At 43.5% G+C, this 21,098-nt stretch overlaps 2 protein-coding genes and 1 long non-coding RNA gene across 17 annotated transcripts in view; 1 reads left to right on the forward strand and 2 right to left on the reverse strand.

Annotated features, from left to right (window-relative positions):
* The window catches only part of LOC144994242 (uncharacterized), a 123,318-nt gene that overhangs the window by 84,384 nt on the left and 17,836 nt on the right, over nt 1-21,098 (reverse strand). The gene's annotated exons all lie outside the window — the stretch shown is intronic.
* Nucleotides 884-6,771, reverse strand: LOC144981309 (uncharacterized). 12 transcript variants are annotated; one of them, XM_078951275.1, is made up of 11 exons: nt 5,781-5,912; nt 5,440-5,471; nt 5,230-5,355; nt 5,021-5,143; nt 4,579-4,948; nt 4,379-4,501; nt 4,176-4,298; nt 2,338-2,635; nt 2,208-2,255; nt 1,955-2,118; nt 884-1,876 (listed from the first exon to the last, which is right to left on the reverse strand). In XM_078951275.1, the coding sequence occupies exons 3-10, from the start codon at nt 5,278-5,280 to the stop codon at nt 2,034-2,036; spliced, it is 1,221 nt and encodes a 406-aa protein (XP_078807401.1). In that variant the 5' UTR covers nt 5,281-5,355; nt 5,440-5,471; nt 5,781-5,912; the 3' UTR covers nt 884-1,876; nt 1,955-2,033. The 12 variants fall into 12 exon arrangements, with proteins under 12 accessions (XP_078807401.1, XP_078807399.1, XP_078807398.1 ...); XM_078951273.1 differs by lacking the exon at nt 5,781-5,912 and adding an exon at nt 6,584-6,771 and having other exon boundaries at nt 4,579-5,143; XM_078951272.1 differs by having other exon boundaries at nt 4,579-5,143; nt 5,813-5,952.
* LOC105354665 (uncharacterized) lies at nt 6,384-13,227 on the forward strand. Of its 4 annotated transcripts, XM_078951325.1 has the most exons (13): nt 6,384-6,525; nt 7,767-8,084; nt 8,208-8,578; nt 8,701-8,777; nt 8,848-8,963; nt 9,062-9,210; nt 9,295-9,658; nt 9,865-9,980; nt 10,048-10,384; nt 10,502-10,988; nt 11,259-11,388; nt 11,498-11,910; nt 12,008-13,227. In XM_078951325.1, exons 7-10 carry the CDS (start codon nt 9,449-9,451, stop codon nt 10,595-10,597), a joined length of 759 nt encoding a protein of 252 aa, XP_078807451.1. In that variant the 5' UTR covers nt 6,384-6,525; nt 7,767-8,084; nt 8,208-8,578; nt 8,701-8,777; nt 8,848-8,963; nt 9,062-9,210; nt 9,295-9,448; the 3' UTR covers nt 10,598-10,988; nt 11,259-11,388; nt 11,498-11,910; nt 12,008-13,227. The 4 variants fall into 4 exon arrangements, with proteins under 4 accessions (XP_078807451.1, XP_078807449.1, XP_078807450.1 ...); XM_078951323.1 differs by having other exon boundaries at nt 8,848-9,210; nt 11,469-11,910; XM_078951324.1 differs by having other exon boundaries at nt 8,848-9,210; nt 11,608-11,910.

The following is a 21,098-nucleotide window of genomic DNA, read 5'->3' on the forward strand; positions in this document are numbered from 1 at the left end:
TTAATCAACTTTTTCAAAGTAATGTTATTTGACTTTGTTAATCTTCTTTTGCTTTCTTATTGTTTTCTATAATCTATACAAACATTTCAAAACATTGTCCTTGTGTCTTCATTTTCACTGATTCATGAGGGCGTGAGCAGCTCTTTAGCTCTGATTTTCAGCTGCATTTACTACCTTTTATGTTCTGATAAATCATTTTGGAATGAAAACTATTTTGTATTAACTGAAAACTTCATTGTCTTTGTTTAGACTACAATACGAGCCACCGTTTGAGCCGAGAGCCGAAAGAGAGCCGGCAGATGTAAGGGTCTAGCAGTAGTCAGTCATCTTCTGCTATTAAAATTGATGCCTGATTACTTTTTTTTTGTCTCTAGGATGGCATCCGACCGAGGCCTGAAGACCTACTCTGGCCTCTCCTGCTGGGGGGCGGCCTTTATTATTTGCTGGCATTTTCTGCGCCCCTCTTGATTTATTGTTTTTATTTAATTATTTTGACGTTTACATTTTTATCAATTTAATTTATTCTTATACATCGATACATTCATATCCGTTTTGTCCCTTTCGGGGTTACGGGCTGCCGGAGCCTATCCAACCACTTGTGGGCAAAGGCTAGGCACACCCTGGACGCTAGTCTGTCACAGGGCCACAATTACACACACACACCCATCCACACATGGACCAAAAAAAAAGAAAAGAAAAAAAAAAAAAAAAAAAAAAAAGAAAAGAGGAGAGTAACCAATTAACCTATGAAGCATGTTTTTTGGACAGAGCACGTCCTGTTCCAGGTCCACCAGCCGGGACTTGAACCAGAGGTCTTCTATGTCAGGCAAGCGTGATAAGCACTGCTCAACCGTGCAGCCACGATAAAACCAGAAATATCAAATTCTATAATAAATAGCAGCATTTATTTACAGAACATTCAATCATTAACAAAACCAGTACAGAACACATTTCTGTACACTTATAAACATATTTACAAGCTGAATGGAAACAGAATTCATGTGCCGTTTAGTCCTCACAAGCTGACAAACCCAGAAACCCTCGTCCGTTGTTTCACCCTCACTTTTCAACCATTCATGCTTATTTACTCCCACAACACAAATACAGATCCAAAGGGGGGGGGGGGGGGGGGGGTGTTGTTGCCTCCCTGTACCTGTTCCCAGACAAGGAGAATTTGAAGGGGAAAAAAAGCCAAACACGCAAACACCGGGGAGACCCAAGAGCCATTTGAACAGGAATGCTGGCATGACGGGGACACAAATACATGTGCCACGGTACAGCGGTTTGGTGGCATCAAAGCTTTTTAACAACATGAAAAAAGAATCATTTAAAGGTTTCTGTCCAATCCACCGACAAGCATGTGGAGAGTGGAAGCTCTTACAGATGCAGAGGGAACATCTGGGAGCCCAGACAGAGGATGGTATAATCAAGGCACGACCACATGATGATGAGTGTTTTCTGTGAGGTTACATTCATCTTTGACTTCATGTGCTTTAAAAATACAATTTATCCATCTTCGTCTGAAAAAAGAAAAGTGGTTTGTTGTGTATAAACCAAAACTGTTCCCTGATCAGCAACATAAGACTTTTCCCCTCATCAACTATCAGAGTCTGAACATCAAGAGAGGAAAAATCAACCTGAGAAATTAATGATGTTTGATGAGCATTCAGATGTTTTCTTGTGGGATTAAAACTTGTTGCGCTGCAGACAAACCATCTGTTTGTGAGGATTCAGTGGTTGGAACATTCAGGCTTCACCTCTTTGTTCATTTGAGGTAAAAACACTGATCATCATCATCAAATCCACCTTATGACAGCATTCAGTTTTCAGTAAAGGTGGGATTGTCGGTTTCTTCGTCCACGCTCACAACTTGCCTCTGATCAAAAAGCAAAGAAAAGAATGTTAGATAAAGTATTTTGCAGGGCGGTATCTACAAAGTTTTTGTAACATTTACTTTTGGGTAGGAGTAACCGTCAAGGCTGTTGCTTTTCCAAATGTGCACCTGGTCATCTGTGGTTTTCTGATAAACAGGGTTATGAAAGTGGATGGTGTTGGAGCTTCTCAACCTGAAGTTCCTCCACAGCAGCACGCCACCAACAGCCAACAGTGAGAGAACCGCTGTTGGATGAACAGATATTGGGGGTAAGACGTCACATGTTGAGGGTGAGCAACAGCTCAGTGTTTCGGCAGCTGCTGCAACAACTCACCCAGAGGGAGGACCGAGTAAAGAGTCACACCAAGCCCACGTTTGCTTTCTAAAAGGGAAAGGATTGTTATGTACAGCTGAGAAAGAAGTCAATGCGAAACGTCAGCAGATGAACTGCTTTGACAGCTTACCCAGAGAGGTGGTTGGAGCCTCTGTGAAGGTCTGCAGGACTTTCAGATCGATCAGCCTGGGAGTAGTGGTCTTTGGGAGTGGTATGGTGCTCCTGATTGAAGGCTTGGTGGTCCTCTGTGTCTGTGACCTTGGGGTGGTGTGGGTTACAGCCCTGGGGGTGGTACTGGTGATCACCACCGGCGCTGCTGTGGTGGAGTCTGGGATTCAACGTGGCTCTAGGTGACGTCCTGAGAGGCAGACGGGTTGTGGAGGCGGATGGAGATTCTGACTGCGATGGTCCTGCAGGTGTTGGTGCCTCTGAAATGCAAAAACATTACATGAATTCATTGTTTAAATCATCTACCACAGTGTTTTTCAACCAGAAATTGCCCTCATTAACTGATCTAAACACATTTCCCATCTCCAGGATTTCAGCTCTGTTCATCCAAACAGGCCCTGATAAAACATTGAGTTAGGAATAGAAAAGATCGTGAAATACTTTTTCTTTGCGTTTATTTTATTAAAGACATTTTGATAAGAATGACGGTACGATTCAGCTGCAGCTTCAGCTGTATTTTGGAAAAGTCCCGTCCCTTTAACTGTCTCCACCAATCATTCTAGGGGGGCTTAATCACATGTCATCAGTCTGACCAATGAGAAGTGGTTAAAGTCTTCACTTCCTTGTCCCGATTTAGCTCGTAAAGTCGCTCAGTTCTAACAAAAATACCAGCTAAAGCTCGTATTTAGCTGGTATTTTTGAGCGAATTGAACGTTATCATGCAAACTACTGTTTGTGCTATTTTCAGCTGATTTACGTTAATTGCGTAAACTATTCACTAATGTAAGGTGCTGCATGCAGAGAGAAGCACGCCTCTTTTCTCTCTGTGCCGAACAGAATCTGTTAGAATTCCATTAATTGCGTAAACGGTTGAAGATCTGCGACAGGTCAAAGAGCGTGTGTTTATTTTCCTGTCACCGGTGACAGCTCTGGTTTTAAAGGGTAAGAGCCAGATTTGACCCCCAATTTTGAGCACAGAGAACCTGGTTGTGTGGAAAAAGTAATCTCCACATGAAACAGTCCATTTCAGACTCAAAACCATATTTTTCTGTAAAAATCAGCAGACATCACAGGAGAACATCAGGTCGATTGGATTGGAGGATTTTGTTTAATCATACCTCCATGTTTCTGTTTCAAAGATTTGGAAAAAATGCACAAAACTGTATTACAACCATTGCAAGACTGGGTACGGATCATTGACTGTATATGAGAACTGGACTAGGTGACCCCTCCCCCCGGTTTTCCAAACAGGAAGTACTTGCTGGTGTCATGATTCCAAAATCCCATAGACTTTTAGGCTACCTTTTTTTAACATGTTCTTGATTAGGGCTGCACGGTATGAGGAAAACTCATGATATGCGATAGAGATTCAAATTGCGATAACGATATAATTTGCGGTATATAGACAAATAGCAAAATAACCATTCCCATTTCATTGCAACACTTCAAAATTTATACTCCAAATGACCCTCGTCGACATAGGTGACAAGCATCTAACATAATAGGCCTCCATCTGATTGGTCAAATGCATAATTGGATTTATTTAGTTATTCAAGTAAAAAACTAAAATAAAAGTAAAAAATTATCAGATGCCTCTAAAAATATGTGGTGCCTGCTACCAATTGCAGGCACATTTGCCATTGCAAATGTGAGAGCATTGTTGTAAAGACATTTGTTAGAGCCTGCAAAGAAAAAGAGGCCTTTTTATGAGGATATAATTACAACTCTAAGGACACGCAGGACCCGAGGTAAATGCATAAACTAGTAATTAACCAGAAAGTTGTGAAAAGCTGCACCCACCACATTCCCGAAGAGGCTCATCTGACCAATCCCTGCAGTCCCGTTTGCTGTCACACACTCTCTCCATGGTTATGCACTCCCCACTGCGGCACTTGAACTTGTCCGGGCCCTCACAGCGGGTCACTGTGCAAGCCAAATGAAATGATGAGTGAAAAAGGTACAGCTTTTCAGTGGGACTATGGAGCGTGGGAGGGTCCTCTTACCGTTGACACAGCCGGATTCGTCAGTCGTGTCTCTGCAGTCGTACTGCTGGTTGCACTGGCGACTGCCGTGGATGCAGGTTCCATCGCTACATTCAAACTCATCTGGACGGCAGGTGGAGCGAGCTAAGGGCAAAGCAACTGTAGTAAGTAAAGGGGCAGTGAAGAAATGCAGGACATGACGTTTGGAACCACAAACTTACTGCAGCCAGCTTCATCAGATCCATCCAAGCAGTCAGCATCTCCATCACACTTCCAGCTGCCGTGGATGGACTCTCCGCTGCCACAGTGGAACTCCATCGAGTGGCACTGATGAGAGGCGAGCGTCACGGGGGATTCGGCGTGGCAGCTCTGGGGCCACTCGTCAGAGCCATCAGGGCAGTCGTTGTAACCGTCACAGGCCCACTGGCGAGGGATGCAGATGCTGTTGTTGCACTGGAAGGATGCAGAGCTGCAGGTGATGGGAGGGCAGGAGGCCTCATCACTCCCATCATCGCAATCCTCATCTTCGTCACACACAAAGGAAGCTGAGACGCACTGGCCATTCTCGCAGCGCAAGTCTGAGGCTAAACACTGTTTAGTGTTTGAGAGGTCAGAGAGAGGCAGACGAGCGCAGATGTGCATTAAGATGAAGTGCAAGCCTACCACAGCCCCTCTCATTAGCTCTGTTCTCACAGTCAGCTTTACCATCACAGCGCCAGGAGCTCGGTAAACACAGGTGAAAGCGGTCTCCACAATTGAACTCTGTAGGTTTACATGTTCTTGCCACTATAGATATAAAAAAAAATACACAAAAAAAAGGCAGCTCATACACTCTAGGGGGCGGAGACGCTGTAATGTCATGGGATACTCACAGCAGGTGCTTGGAAGTTCATCGGTGCCATTTCCACAGTCGTCGCCGCCATCACATATCCATCTTATCGTGATGCATCTCCCATTTCCACACTGGAACTGGCCGAGTCCACATGTTGTTAATGCATCTGCAATTCACAACGTAAAATAAAAACCTCTGTTTTAGCGTAGTTCTTGCAGAAAACAACAAATGCTTTTTCAAATATCAGTACCTCTAGCTGCTTATCTTAGTATCTGCAGGGCTCTGTCAGGATACAAGGTGGACACAAAATGCAGGACGCAGGATTTTCCAATGAAAACTCGAATTTAATTGTTACTTCGCTCTTAAGACAAAAGATTAATGTAACTCTGTGAACAGCACAAAACAATCTGGCAACAAGGGCAGGGGAGACGCAGACCTTAAGCATGAGGATTGATTAAAAAATTACAAACAGGTGCGCACATCAGGGAGGGCAGGTGAACACACTGAGGGAAGGTCAAGAAAACTGAAATGAGAGGACATGTGAGATACAGGAAGTAACAAAATAAAAGCTGAAACAAAACCCACTCTCACCCTGGCTCCAATACCTCACAGGCTCGACATACTTAGCCATTTGTTTGCTGGCCCGGTGTAGGTACAATAACCGTTTGGCCTGGAACATCCATTCGGGGTCCTTCAGGGTCCTGGGACTAATGCTGACGTCACATTATGTGATTGGCTGTCCGTTGTCCCGATGACGTGTCAGATAGTGATTGGTCTGGACAAAGTACGACGAAAATATTATGACGTCTGCTGTAAACAAACAAAGCTCCGTTATAGAGCGACATTGTCTTCTAAACGTGCTTTTATTATTGTTATGATTATTATTGAATGCATGTTTGCTTATAGTTTTTATAATCCCTTCGCCCAGTGCTTTATTATTGGCAGAATGGACCCGGAAGCACAACATCTAGCCGTACTAACAACATTTTCAGCCATATTGGCTGAACTTAAGCTGGAATAACAAGCGGATTGTGGCAAAATCCTTTTATAAAAATTACAAAGAATATTGTCAGACACAATTTATGAAGGAAAATAACTTTAGGTTACAAAACGGAATGTGACATTAAAATATGTAGAGCCCGAGCAGATCTCCCCTCTACGTAGTTTGTCCAAGTTGGGCTACCGTAGTGTGACGTTTCCTTCAGTAAATAGGACCCCGAACGGTAGTTCCAGGCCGAACGGTTATTGTACCTACACCGGTCCAGCTCGCTCGAGCAGTACGGAGCACAAGACTTTATCTCTGACTCGTCCGCTCGGGCCACTAAAATATCTAACGGTAATATATTTTACACCTTTTTCAATAAAGTATATTTTGCGAAAACGTGTAGATGTACCTCGTCTTCATCGCTTTGAAAGTTTGACATCCGCTATGATTGTTTTGGTCACGTGGTGCGGACCGTGCTCACCACGTGACCAACAGCGAACTGTGTTCACGCTTTTTTTTATTGATGCAGAACAAAAGTGACATACAGCAAAAGAACAAGGAACAATAAACTGTACATCAAACGTTCAAAATAAACGCCAGGGTATATACAAGCAAGAAAAAAAACTTAAATTATACAGCTGAGCAAGTGTAACCGGCAGGTATGCCTGTGACAGTGGGCTGGCTTGACACCAGTGAAGATGTCAGTCTTTCAGGTTGTGGAAGCCTGCAGGGTTGAGCGTTAGACCCTCTTTCAGCTTCCTCCTCTCTCCGACTCCTCACAGCCCAGATCCTGTGCGTCTGTCTTTTTATGTCCCCTTTTTCCAGGGCACGCCTCTCCTCTCCGACCTGCACAGGGGATTTTTATCAGGGCGATATGCAAACTGTCAGATCGCCACAGTATGTGCATGCACATGCTTTTAAAGGCCTAGATGAGGATTTATAAAAGAACAATAAACATATAATATACAGCATTTTGCAAAGAAGTTGCAAAGATATTTGAATTAAACACACTTTGAAGTCTTGCCAGCACCCAAAAATGTCCCCAATATTTTGTAAACAAAGTTTTATACAGTGGGTATTGTCACCAATATCAAACTCGTCAGGTCAGCTCTGGTGATTTGATTGTTCCTTTTTAAGATCTAACTGTATGAGAAGAACCATGTTGTTTAAATCTTCTGTTGCATGGAATCAAGTGTCTGTAAGGACAAGGCTCATTAGTAACAAATATCATTTCAAAAAGATTTTAAAACTAAGAAACATGGACTACTTACAATAACTAACAATTTGAATGATTTGCTGTTATGAAATGTATTGTTGTTGATGTTGATATGTTGCTATGTGTCTTGATATGCTGGTACAAAAATGACATTTTTTAACTTATTTTAACATGTGAAGCTTTTAAGGTAAATATGATGAATTAGTCACTGTATTTTTGTGAAATCATTTTCGGTGTTTGTGAAATTGGTAAAATGTATGTATTTTTTGCATATGGACCCCAGGAAGACTAGCGACCACTTGTGGAAGGTAATGGGGCTCCAAATAAATAAACAAATAAACCCTGTGTAACCACCTATTACTCTTCTATGACACAGACTATATCACAAGCCAAGATGGCAACTCTCATCCGGGTCACAAACCCAAATGCCCCAGCACATCGCCAGCAGGCCAATTTTTGTGGCTTCAAAATTGGGCGGTTTGTATCAGGAGACCAAAAAAGTCTTCCCTCAACTTCCACCAGAGCTGCTCCATCAGTTCACCGCCCTGGGCCATGCAGAAAAACTGCTGTGGGCTGAAGGGATCTCTTCACCATCCCATCAGCAGTGTCTGGGAAGGCTGGTGTTCCCTTTTGGGCAGTACAAGAACGCCCCTTTCCACTGGCTTGTAGCCAATGATGTTGGATACCTGAATTTGTAAGTATTTAACATTAAAATGACCTTTAAGGTACTCTACACAACCTTTCACATGCAATGTTAATGATGAATGACACAAATATGTCTGCATTAGACTAAACTTATCGAAATTTCCACCTGCAGCCTAGTTGACAAACACAGAGCGGAGTTGATTAACCCCACTGGAAAAGGAGACATAGGAAACCAGTGGATAAAAGACTGCCTGACGGAGTACGCAGAGAGTTTCCCTCAAGTCTCCATGTTCCTTGAGGCCAACATAGACCGGTGCATCTATGGCCAGAAAGGATTTGAAGACCACACCTTTCAGGAGATGTAGGAGCTCCACCGGCAGTATGCATCCCAAAAGGACAGGCCAGACAAGTTTAGCTCAAAGGAGAGGGAGATGATACAAAAAGCAAACAGCTCGGTGAGGAGATGGTTGAACACACTGCTGACCCACATCACCAGCGTGCAGATGAAGAGGTTCCGAAAATACATCACAGAAAAAGGAACAAGTAAGTGTTGTGGCCCCAGACGGCCCAAAAGCAAAGAACGTGTTTGATTTGCACATTGGTAATGTTTCACGACTGAACTTTACAGAGTTTAATGAAATAAAACATTTGCTTTCCTACTGTAGCAACAGCTGAAAATGGGCAATCCATCTGCATGTGCTGCTGATGCTGAGCTGATGGCTGCATTATCAGGCTGTGGAAGGTAAGACACTAAGAGAGTTAAAGAAAAATAAGTACATGTCTTTCTTAATCCCAAATTTTTACTTTCTTAGATTTAGTGACGTCTCAGGAGTCCGAGAGTGCAAGCCAAGGCAGTAGTCGGCCTACTGATATTGTTTCAAAAGAATCCCAGCCCACAAAAAAGCCAAAGCAGAAGTCAGCCAGCCGGGTCAGGTCATCCTCATTTTCCCCCCCGGAAAGAGATGACTGCCTCATCTGCATCTTCCTCCCAGCCTCATATTGCCTCATCTGCCCCCTTTCATCCAGAGAGGACCTCTCCATCTCTATCCTCCCAGACTAAGATCAGTGGTGCGAGGCCCATGCTGCACTCAGCATCTGTTCTTCAGACCAGTGGGTTGGCCTCCACATCCCAGAGTCACGTTACTCCTGTGGAACTGCCTCAGAGTGACTCACCTGTAAGTTAGTACATATGACTACTTTAAATCTCTTACATTTAATTCAAACTAGATCACATGTCCTGCATATAATTTGCGATGCAGGTGGAGTTCGAGGGTTGGGTGCGCCTGTGGGAAGACCCCAATAGCATCCCGCCTGCTGACGTCAACTGGCTGAAGGGGGACACAGAGAGAGGACTGTTCACAGCCGTTCAGATATTTAAAGACGTTTTCTGGCCATCTGAAAAGGAGTAGGGTGATGAAATCAGACCTGATGTGGTTTTACCCTCCGGAGCCTCCTGGTTTCATCAGCGGTGCTCTGCCAGCTCCACGCCTCTTTTTCCGGAGCCGCGTCTTTGTCTGGCGTCCTGTGGGAGTGTGGAGGTACTCTCTCAAGTGTCCTCGGGGTGTTACCTGTGCAGGTGCAGGGCGAGATGTGCACCTCTACAAGTCTGGCTACCATCATCGGGTACGACTCACCTTTTTTTTCTCCCCTTTTTTTTTTTTTTTTTTAAGCAGAGGTGATCAGGACAGAAGATCCAATACTAATGTCCTTTAATGGCTTTCTATACAGCTTTAGTTTTATTCTGTTTAGTGCATATTTACCACATATGTGACGTGTCCAGCTGGTACACAATGCTGACTGAGGTTTTGTGTTGTGGACCGTGCACGAAGGCAACCAGAAATAAAGAGGGGGGCACAGTGGGGCGCTGGCTTGCATGGGATCTTGTCATTCTGTCCCAGCTCAGCGAGGCTCATCCAGCCATGTTCCCTGCAGTTCTCACCTGCAAGTGAGTGTGCCCAGCAGCATGTGAAAGAATTTTAAATGAATCATCTGATGACTCTCTCTTCTCCAAGGCGCGGCGTGGACAAGAACGTTGTTCGCCTTCTGTGGGACAGAACAGAGGGCAACACCATGGTGAAGGTGTGGCGGCAGGTCCAGGAAAATCACCATGAAGAATATCTTCATCGTAAGGACCTGTACACCATCCTTATGATGAGCACCGTGGAGCCGCGTGGCATTGTTTCCTCTTTGGGGCACACCTTCCGCCCTCCCCCTCCCTCCAGAGAGTTACCCTCCACACGACTCCTGCGGCACGCCTTTCTTTTGGCAGAGGCCGACAATGTGCAGCACTACAGGAACCAGATCCTCTCCACCTTTGGCACTGTGCTGAAAATGGATTCCACCAAAAAAGTATTTCAAAGTTTTACTGTATTACCATTTCAGACATATTGCAGTCATTTTTCACAACTTATGATGAAATACACCTCATATTGCTGTGGTTTGATGACAAACGATGGCATGTTTCAGGTGGTTAAGAAGCTGTCTGGAGAGGCTCATGGGTCAAGGACTGATGGAGAGGTTTCAGCGGGCCAATCAACCGGCTCCGAAGATCCTGTACATTGATCGGGGGTGTTGCCGCGCTCAAGGCCCAACAGCAGTGGAGACTTTGTTCCAGCCTTGGGTTGACCGTGGGATGGTGGTTCGTCTGGACATCTTCCACTGGATCCACCGGTTCGACGCAGCCATCCGACAGCCACTCCAAATGCGCTGCGTTCAAGTCTGCAGCGACCTGGATCTGCTGATAAAGGCTATCAGGGCTAAGGGGGAAGCCTTAAAGTCTTTGTCGGATGACTGCGTTATTTGGCAGCACATCTCCAGGGAGCAGCTGAAGGACCTCGGCGGAGGGTGACTCTGGGACCGCAGGAAACCTTCCAGCTCATCCAGGGGGCGATCGAGGAGCTGAAAGGTCCAGCTGGTCTGGATGAAAGCGGAGTGAGCCTCTTCAAGACACCAGGTAAACAGAAAGCTTTCTTAGTGAACTATCCAATTACTATATAGCTAAATGTTGAATGTTTGTTAGCAGTTGAAAGATTCTCTGAGGACCAAACAACTAAACACACTGAGGATCATTAACTCAAATGAAAGGCAGCTATTTTGACTGACAACATGAAAACAGAACTAAAATTAAAACAAACTAAAAAAAAAAGGCCACAATCATCCCTGTTTGTGTCAAATATGTTTTGACTGAACTGCCCTATTTCTGAATTCCTTTCTGTATTTATAGAGGCCATCGATGAAGTGTGGGCGTGCCAGCAGCGGCATCTGGGCTGCATTCAAGATCCACCGGCCATGTATAGGGTGGCTCATGTTACCAAGATCAACGGTCCACAAAGTGCTGCCACACATGATTCCAGGTAGAACTCTGGCGTGCACAGCAGCAGCACTTGAAATGTTATTTAAAAGGAGGTTTCAGAAATATTCTGTCACCACACAGGGCCACACTGTGCTGCACGTCCATATCAGGTGTACCTGATAAGCGGCATTGCTCGGTGGAACTCTGACAGGAGCGCAGATGCTGTGTTTGGAGGCAGAGGGTGGAGACACAGGACGTACTCTGCTCCTCTGATTGACAGGCTCAACAGACGCTGTCAGCAGCTGTTTGGAGAGACTGTGGAAGAAAACTTCCAAACTCCTGTGATGTGGCCTCAAACGAGCTCCTGGGTTTGGAGTACCTCTTCAGCCAGAGCACAGGGGAATCTGGACCTTTTTCCCTGCAGGACATCATGTCAGCTGGATCCAGATCCAGAAGTGATCCAGAAGTGGAAGATGAGGCCTACCACAGCGACAGCGAGGAGCAGAGTGATGTTCTCCACGCCACCCCAGCCCACATCAACATCACCAGCCACGACACCTCCACTCCTCACCCTCCAGCCTTTGTGAGTAGCTTCTTTTTGAATATTTAAAACGGCACAGACAGTCTCCTGCATGCAAGTCTTTTTATTCTCTGAAACTAACTTTTGTTTTTTAAAACAGGAAGATATTTGCAGTCCGAATCCTCTTCCTGGATTCCAGAAGTGGAAAGATTCTGCTCTCTGCTCGTGGAGATTGGCATGATGGAGAACAAGCTGTCCCTCACCACAGAGCAGAGAAGCCAGGTTGTGGAAGACTGGAACGCCGTGGAGGAACATGATAAGCAGCCGCAGACGTTTCACCAGCTGTACAGGACACACTGGGGCAACACCTTGTACTGCAGGACCAAGAGGGATGATCTTGTTGAAGCTGCCGTTATCCAGAAGGTCAAAATGGCTAAACGATTTGCACCAGCTCAGCAAGACATCACTGCCCAAAACAACAGGCTGATGTACACACTGGTGAAACTGTTGTGGCTGCGGACACCTCACGGCTCTCAAAGCAGCCCGGAGAAGACCAACATCTTAAAAAGCGTATGAACGCATCCAGCATTGTCTTCTGGTGGAGGACCCAATCCTGTCCAAGGCGGGGATCCCTCTACCGAAGATAAACAGCAAGACGGTGAGAGACTTTAGACGCTTTCAGGAGAAGCTGCTGAACCTCCACGCCACCAAGCAGCCGTCCATCATCACAAAGACTACCTCCATCTCCTCCTTGGAGCTACCTCCAGCACCAAATCAGCCAGCTGTGCTGCCCCCACAAGACTACCCTGTGCTAACATATGCACCAATACCAAGCACTGCTGGAACAAAAAAGCTGAAAAAGAGAACAGAAATCCCTCTGCCATCTTCCACCTCCTTCCCAAAACCACCAAGCAGAACTTTGAGCAAACCTGTCATCTGTAGCCAAACGCAACCTGCAGCTGCTTCCTCATCCATCCAGGGTGTATTTCATTCCCATACGACCTGCCCCTGACAACACCAGCACCCCCTACAGCATCAGCACCACCTCCAGCATCAGCACCGCCTCCAGGCAAAGCACACACACCAGCATCAGCACACCCTCCTGGGCAAAAGCTACCATCTATAAATGGAAGCTCCAAGGACAAAGCTCAGGAGGAGACAGTAAACTGTCAAGAGTGCACAATCTCCCAGTTTGTAGTCTCTGTGGCCAAGCTCTCCAGGGACAAAAAATACAAAAAGAACTTTTTGCACAGTGACCAAGATGTCAACTTCAAAGGGTCTTCAAAACAGAGTTTTTGAGAGCTTCGAACATTTTAGCTCTGTTGTCCATGACATGTGTTGACAGATATGTTTGTGTTACAATAAGAATTTGTGTTTTTACAGATTTGCATCATTCATTTTCTTTAGACATCAGGTCACAGGGACAGCAGTCTGAGCAAAAATGGTCAGATTTTCCTCTTCAAATGCCACTTCCTCAGAGGAAATCCCAAGGCATTTCCAGACAGTCGCTGCAGTGTTTTCTGAGTCTTCCCTCATCACATGCAATCTTGATCTGTTCTCTGATTTGTAAGCAATAAACAGATCATATCATTAAAAAGGGAGACAGCAAATAAAAAAAGGACATAAGACGCAACAAAAACTTAGATTTACCTGAATGTTTATTCAAAATAATCTCAAATACATTTTAACGTGAAGATTAGAATTTCACTACAACGTGTATGGAAAAACAATAAAAGCTGGCTTTTTTTTATTTTGTCAGCTTGTCATCTAATGGGAGTTGCTCCAGAGTAAGGCAGCACATGCTGGTCAACTCCATGACCACATCATTGTCCATCTGGAGTGTGGTCCCCTAACAGACTATATCCAAATACCTTCTTTACAACTCCAATAAAACTCCTCATATGTGCCAAACGCCAGCCAGAAAAGAAATACCAGGACCTCAGTGCCTCCTGTGCCCCCCCGCCAGAGTGTGAGGAACCCAAAGCTGCTCCACCAGATGCTCGATGGTCCTGCGGGTCAACCGAAAATCCAGTCTTGTGTCGGACTGTGATTAATACATTAAAAACGACTATAAACACCAAGCAAAACAGCAGTGGCAACTCTGCTGGAAAACGACGAGTTAGTTTTCCCTGGGACAAACACATGTTTAAAAACTCTTAGGTTACCTCTCATGCCCCAGGTTTAGAACTCATGCTTGCTATATACTTGTTAATATAAATACAAGTTAAAATCTTGCAAACTCCATCCATCCATTCATCTTCCTCCGCTTATCCGTAACCGGCTCGTGGGGGCAGCAGACTGAGCAGAGATGCCCAGACTTCCCTCACCCCAGCCACTTCCTCCAGCTCCTCTGGTGGGACCCCAAGGCGTTCCCAGGCCAGCCGAGAGATGTAGTCTTTCCAGCGTGTCTTGGGTCTTCCCCGGGGCCTCCGCCAAGTGGGACACACCCGGAAAAACCTCTCCAGGGAGGCAGGAGGCATCCGGACTAGATGCCCGAGCCACATCAACTGGCTCCTTTCAATGTGGAGGAAAAGCAGTTCTATTCCGAGCTCTCCGCGGGTGGCCGAGCTTCTCACCCTATCTCTAAGGGAGCGCCCAGCCACCCTACGGAGGAAGCTCATTTCAGCCGCTTGTGTTTGTGTTGCAAACTCAAATGCTTAAAATCTTTAGTAATAGGACTTAAATGATTTAAAAAAAAAAAAGTCCACATGTCGAGATCACTCACCAAGGCCAAACCAGGAAACCAGCATCTATTTGGAACTCCCACAGATGCTATTTATCAGCCTCATGGGCCAATCACAGCTCAACAGACAGGTGCTGGCCATGAATGTTAACCTATGGAACACCATGAGGGACAAACCACCACCCACAGCCCTGTCTGTCAGATTTACCTCATAACTCACCTGTGTTTTCCTTCCGGGTTCCAGTGTCTGGGTCTACTTCGCCTAGAAAGTCATCACCCTAAATTCTCTTTACTCATGGCCCCTTCAGTTGTCCATAAACCTGTATTTCATGGTTGGGTTTCAGCAAAAACACAGAAAGGAGGACGTCTGCTTCATTCGTCATACTCAAAGCTGAAGCTGTCAGAGCTGCTTCACAGAAGCTGCTGAGGGGGGAGTCAAACCGTCTCCCCTCTTCAGTCTCTTCAGCCAAGCACCATCTCTTCCATGAATAGACCTTCCAGGTTCATCTGTCCTCCGTTCTCCAGAACGATGACAGAAACTAGGGCAGCCTGCTCTCTCTGGCTGATCGGAGGCTTTCAGAAACTCCCAGTCAAGATCAGCCAGCTCCAGCAAACACAGGCATGCTGGGTAATGAGCTGCAGGATGGAAAACACAAAGGATACATTCACACTGCAAGGCTTGATTCTCAATTCCAATTTAATTAAATGCAAACTTTTGTGATCTCCTGTGTGAAAATGACCTAGAAGAGACCCGCATGCGCAGAAAGGTAGTCAACGGTGAACGACGTCACTCGTTGTTTGCGGAAGTAGCTAACGTTAGCAATTGATGTCAGCAGTAGTGTTGTCAAATCAAACCCAATCAAACTTTATTTATAAAATAGTGCTTCTCATGCATTTGCGCAGCTCGAAGTGCTTTAACATTAAAAACAGAAAAAACGCAATACAGTAAACCCTTGTTTTTCGCGGGGGTTACGTTCCAAAAAGAACCCGTGATAGGCAAAATCCGTGAAGCAGGAATTTATTTATTTTTTACAATTATTATACAATTAAATCCTCTATTATACATTGAAAAGAAAAAAAAACATTTTACAGGCTCAAGCATTTGTTTCACAAATAAAAGTACTTTAGAAACGTTTTTTTCAACAAATAACTTCTGTACTGTAAATGTCAAATAATAATTTTAATCATCAATGTGAACAGAAGGCTTCAAATCAATGAGTTATATCACTAGAGGAGACACGCCCGCTTTAGAAGCCTGGCCGACGGTGGCGGAGCGCGACGCCATCTTGGTGAGGTCGACGACGCCCACATGACATTGATTTCCATTGATTTTAGTGGTGTCTAAGTAGCTTTTATAAACTGTATATATTTTTAGATTTAAATATATTTATACATAAATATAAATATATTATATTTTATGTATATAATGTATATATAGATACATCATTTGTTGTTGTTAAAGAAGAGAAACAGTCAGCCTTAAAAGCTCAAACTTGAATGAAAATGCATTGTTGCAGGACTTCTTACAAATAAAAAAATTATTAGAAAGAATTTTTAAAATTAATTTCTAAACATTTAGAAGTTTTAGACCTCTTTGACATGCAATTTAAATTATTTAGAAAAACCCAACAATAAGTCAATAATAATAATAATAATAGTAATAATAATAATAATAATAATAATAAATCAATAGTAAGTCAATACAAACAATAAATAAATAAGTCAATAAATAATAATAAAAATAATTATATTATTATTACTATTAACAACAATAATAATGATTATAATAATAATAGTAATAATAATAATAATAATAGTAATAGTAATAGTTATAGTAATAGTTATAATAATAATAATAATAAATCAATAGTAAGTCAATACAAACAATAAATAAATAATAAGTCAATAAATAATAATACAAATAATTATATTATTATTACTATTAACAACAATAATAATGATAATAATAATAATAGTAATAGTAATAGTAATAATAATAATAATAATAATAATAATAATAATAATAATAGTAATAGTAATAATAATAATAAAAAGAAGTCCAAAAGTGAACAATAGATTTACCCTAAAATAACAACAACAACAAAGAAAAACAATAGATTTATACTGATTCATGTGATCAATTTGTGTAACACAGATCGTATGGTGTCGGGTTTCAAGCAAACAGTCTGACCTGTTATCTAAATGTGTTTCCACAAATGTTTTAAACATATCTAGACTGTATTACTAGTTGGTACCACAGTGATCCATCTGGGTTAACTCTTTTGACAGCCAAAATCCACTTTTTCCTGAAGTCTGAGTCCATTGGAAACCTGCAAGAAAAGTTCAGTCTCTGAGTCAGAAATGTATAAATCTGTATAAATAGCCTAGTATGCTGTTTACAGGTTTAGCAAAATAAAATGTACATTTATATTGACAGCAAAATAAATGTACATCATGCAGCATGTTGATAACAGCCCTGCAGCATCATGCATGTCAACATTTGTTCTATTAATGAAGCCCCTGCAGCCTTAAAAGAAAAAAAATTAAAATACTTAGCTGTGAAATGATATACCTTCCTCCTTCATGGACTCATTTTTCTGATTTTGGCAGTTGAAACCCGCACAATGAACTGGCATTATGCAAAAAATGTGTTCACATGCATGCACTGCAGCAGTAACTTGACCTCACCAAGATGGCGGTGCTCTCCTCCCATGAGGAACCACGTGATGTCTCCTCTAGTGATATACCTCATTGCTTCAAATCGCGGAGATTAGCCCCGCCCACCGCGACCCGAGTTTTGGATTAAACGGGAGAAAATTTAAAATGATTATGAAAAAAATACAAAGTACAGTCGGAAAATAAGAACTGATGTGTATTTCACTGATCTTCCGACTGAACCGCTGCATCCTGACTCCCCTCTGCAATATTTTCTCCTTTTGAAGCCCGCGGTGCAGCTGTGTTTGTTCAGAAGAACATAGTGATAGGCAGTTGTTGTCGCTCTTTTTTCTATGGGTTTTAGAGAAACTCCAATTTGCAAGAGAATTTGCACGTACGTAATGTAAATTTGGCAAGCTGTTTCACAAACATGAACATATTAAACTGCAGCGTTATTGACGCGCAGGTAGAGAAGAAGCGGAGTGACTTTTTAGCCAATCAGAATGCAGAACACAATGCACGATGCAAATCCGTGAAGTAGCGAAACCGGGAAAAGTAAACCGCGTTACAGCAAGGGATCACTGTATTACAGTAGAAACCCAACCCGCCCTTCACCCTTCCCACTCCCCTCTGTTAAAACATATGACCCATGGCCCCCACGTATAAAAAATAATGACTATGAAACTTTAAATAAATAAATAAATAAGCAAACAAACAAACAAGTATGGCTTGGCTCTGCTGTGAGGAAACAATATTTGGGAATCTCTACCAGGAGCCAGCCTGGTCATGGGAGCATCGACTCCAGCCGCCCCAGCAAGGGCGACAACTGCAGCAACAAACCACCGACCAAGCCGGCAAGCCCTGGAAGAAAAGATCGTCACAAGAAATAGTAAAGCTAAAATCATGATAAGATACTAAAATTAAAGACATAAGACGTATATAAAAGCATCCAATGAAATGAAATACATAAATAGCCTATACTAAAACTAAGAATAAATTAGCAGTTAAAGTAAACTAAAAGCCAGACTAAAAAGGTGGGTCTTGAGCTTCTTCTTAAAATCCTCTAGAGTCCCTGAGGTTCGCCTGCAGGCTGTTCCACAGGTGAGGGCCGTAATGGCAGAACGAAGCCTCACCATAAATTTTGGTCCTCACCTCAGGAACAACTGAGAAGCCCGCACTGGAGGACCTCATGGTCCACGAGGGCTCATATTTAAAAAGAATATCATTTAAATGAGAAGGCCCAAGACCATAAAAACATTTATAAACCATTAAAAGAATTTTAAAATCAATCCTGAAACAAAAAGGGAGCCAATGCAGCGATTTAAAAACCGGTGTCATGTGCTCTGGACCTCGTCAGAACTCGTGCCGCTGAGTTCTGCAATAGTTGTAGATTTGAGATAGACCTTTTGGTTAAACCAGAGACCTGGGCATTACAATCATCTAAATGACTGAAAATAAAAGCATGCATCAGCACCTTTGTCAACAGCTGAGCTCTTTTGCATTATTACATTTATTTTCACAAAGGAGCCAGCACAATTACAATGTTCTCATTTTAAGAAGGCTTTGGAGCCGGGATCGTCTGTACCCACTGTTGTGGAATGGTGGATGTTTACGTGCTGGGGCTCTGTGTGTGTGTGTGTGTGTGTGTGCGGGTGTGTGTGTGTGTGTGTAAGAGACAGGAGAGACTGTGAGAATAGGGAATGGGAGGGGCAGTGGGCATTCATGTTGTGTGTTAAAGAGGAAGGAGAACTGTGATAAAAGAAGGTTTCCCCCAGAATAAATGCTATTGACTCTTAATTAACCCGCTCTGGAGAATGTGAGGGTCAGACCGGGGAAGTGAACCCCGAGGGAGCATTCACCTTCTGTCCCCTGCGCTTTTGACCACGGTCGTAAAGAAAAAAGTCATCGCGGAGAAGGTTCAACACCATGCTTGGCCATTTCGCTGGAAATATTTACAAAACCGCCCTGTTCCGATAAGAGCCCTAGAGTTTGGCCTGAATAGAGGTGTCACCCCAAATAGGAATCCAATTGGTGACCTCGCTTCCCTTCCACTGACTGGTCTCAACAGCATCGTCCACCGTGGTTGATGTGTATGTTCTCGTTTTCGCATACTTCAACACAGAATGATGACGTTTGTAGCATATCGATGACTTACGGGTCAGATTCATGTGGCCTGGCCGTTCAGACGGCGGTCCCTTTTCAAAAGATCGGACTCGGAAGAAAAAATGCTTTTTCATTCTTTTGATAATCTTGAAATGGAAAGAATACAGGACCAATTTAATCAAATTAATCATTTCAACTCTCAAATAATTCAAGAGTTAACAACACAGAACCATTTACTTTGGGAAGAACTTGAAGAGGAAAGAAAACAGAACGCTTTACTTAGGGAAGAACTTCTCAGAAAGAACTCTTCCCAACCAGCCAGTGGTTCACAGAAAACATCTGTATTTGCTAAAGTGATGTACGGTTTTAGTGTAGGACAGGGGTGTCAAACTCAAATGCACAGTGGGCCAAAAACTCAAAGCACACATAGGTTGTGGGCCGAACAGGATAAACATTTATTGAACCAACTAAAACAAAACTTTTTTTGAACGTGAACATGAATCCAAACAGACAGTATACAATAGAGGCCTATCATTCCAAAAATGATTAAACTTAAAATATCTTGCTCTCCATTCAAAAAGCCTCTCCTGTCATTAAAACTGAACATTTGAACATGCTGGAGAGAAATCTGAAAATAAAAATGGTTCTTTAAGTAAAAATTAAAATCTTAACAAATCAAAACATTCCATTTTTTTGCACTTATGCCAGTTTGTTAGAGGTTGATGCTTGGCAACAAGTTCATTTCTGTTTGGGCTTAGGTTCTGTGCTGTGGAGATTCTCAGGATGGACTTCAGGTGTTCATCTGTGAGACGACTCCTGTGTGACGTTTTGTTCATTTTCATCACAGAGAACAGCTGCTCACACATATATGTGCTGCCAAACATGCACAGGGTTCGAGCTACATGTTGACGGAGCTCGGTCATTGCCTCAGGAATGAAGTGAATGAACTGTGCGGGCCCCACAGTGTCGTACTTTGCCTTTAACGTCGCGTTACATTGCAGCTCTATCAGCTCCATCTGCATCTCTACAGGTGCAGTTTCCACGTCGACAGTGAACGGGTTCCGAAGCAAATCGAAATGACTTTTCTGTGCGTCAAAGTCGCCAAAGCGCCGGACGAACTCAGTGCGCTCAATTTATCAGCAAAGTGGTCATTTGGGAACACCGTAGTAGCGCTAAGCTGCTTCAAGATTACTTGGCAACAGGGAAAGTGAGGCAAGTTGCATTGCTGCATTTGTGTCTCCCATAAGCGCAGCTTCACTTGAAACGCCTTAACTGCGTCATACATGTCAGTGATCACGGGCTCCCGTCCCTGCAGCTGAAGGTTTAAGGCACTGAGATGAGCAGTTATATCAGCCAGAAACGCCAACTCACATTTCCACTTTTCGTCCCGCAGAACTGTGGAGTCTTTTCCTTTACTGTCCATACTGTCCATTTTACTGTCCACAGCTCAAAAAGTCGATTGAGAACTTTCCCCCGACTTAGCCACCGCACCTCCGTGTGATAAGGCATGTCACCAAACTCGGAATCTATTTCACGCAGAAACGACTGAAACCTTGGGCTCTTATGAAGTTTACAGTTTGCGTGGCAGTGTCCATCACATGATCCATTTTTAGGACTTTACCGCACTGTGCTTCTTGGAGTATGATGCAATGATATGCTGTCAATTCACCAGGACAGTTCTCCTCCCGCATCTTTTGGCGCATCCTTCCCACTAGTCCACTTTTTTCACCGCACATCGACGGCGCCCCATCTGTTGTAAGCCCGACCAGTTTGCCCTAAGGCAGTTTCATGTCGGTTATACTTTGACATA

This window comes from Oryzias latipes, chromosome 8 (genome assembly GCF_053564925.1).
Source record: "Oryzias latipes strain Hd-rR chromosome 8, Olatipes_Hd-rR_3.1".
Lineage (NCBI taxonomy): Eukaryota > Metazoa > Chordata > Actinopteri > Beloniformes > Adrianichthyidae > Oryzias > Oryzias latipes.

What these genes read in the sequence shown, in the direction of transcription:
- LOC144981309 (XM_078951273.1), bottom strand. Translation starts at nt 5,280, where the DNA reads ATGGCGGCGACGACTGTGGAAATGGCACCGATGAACTTCCAAGCACCT. An exon ending in ATCTGATGAAGCTGGCTGCA is followed by an intron (nt 4,502 to 4,578) that starts GTAAGTTTGTGG and finishes CTTTGCCCTTAG; the next exon opens with CTCGCTCCACCTGCCGTCCA. An exon ending in TGAGCCTCTTCGGGAATGTG is followed by an intron (nt 2,636 to 4,175) that starts GTGGGTGCAGCT and finishes TTTGCATTTCAG; the next exon opens with AGGCACCAACACCTGCAGGA.
- LOC105354665 (XM_078951323.1), top strand. Translation starts at nt 9,449, where the DNA reads ATGAAATCAGACCTGATGTGGTTTTACCCTCCGGAGCCTCCTGGTTTC. An exon ending in AGTCTGGCTACCATCATCGG is followed by an intron (nt 9,659 to 9,864) that starts GTACGACTCACC and finishes CCGTGCACGAAG; the next exon opens with GCAACCAGAAATAAAGAGGG. An exon ending in CCTGCAGTTCTCACCTGCAA is followed by an intron (nt 9,981 to 10,047) that starts GTGAGTGTGCCC and finishes CTCTTCTCCAAG; the next exon opens with GCGCGGCGTGGACAAGAACG.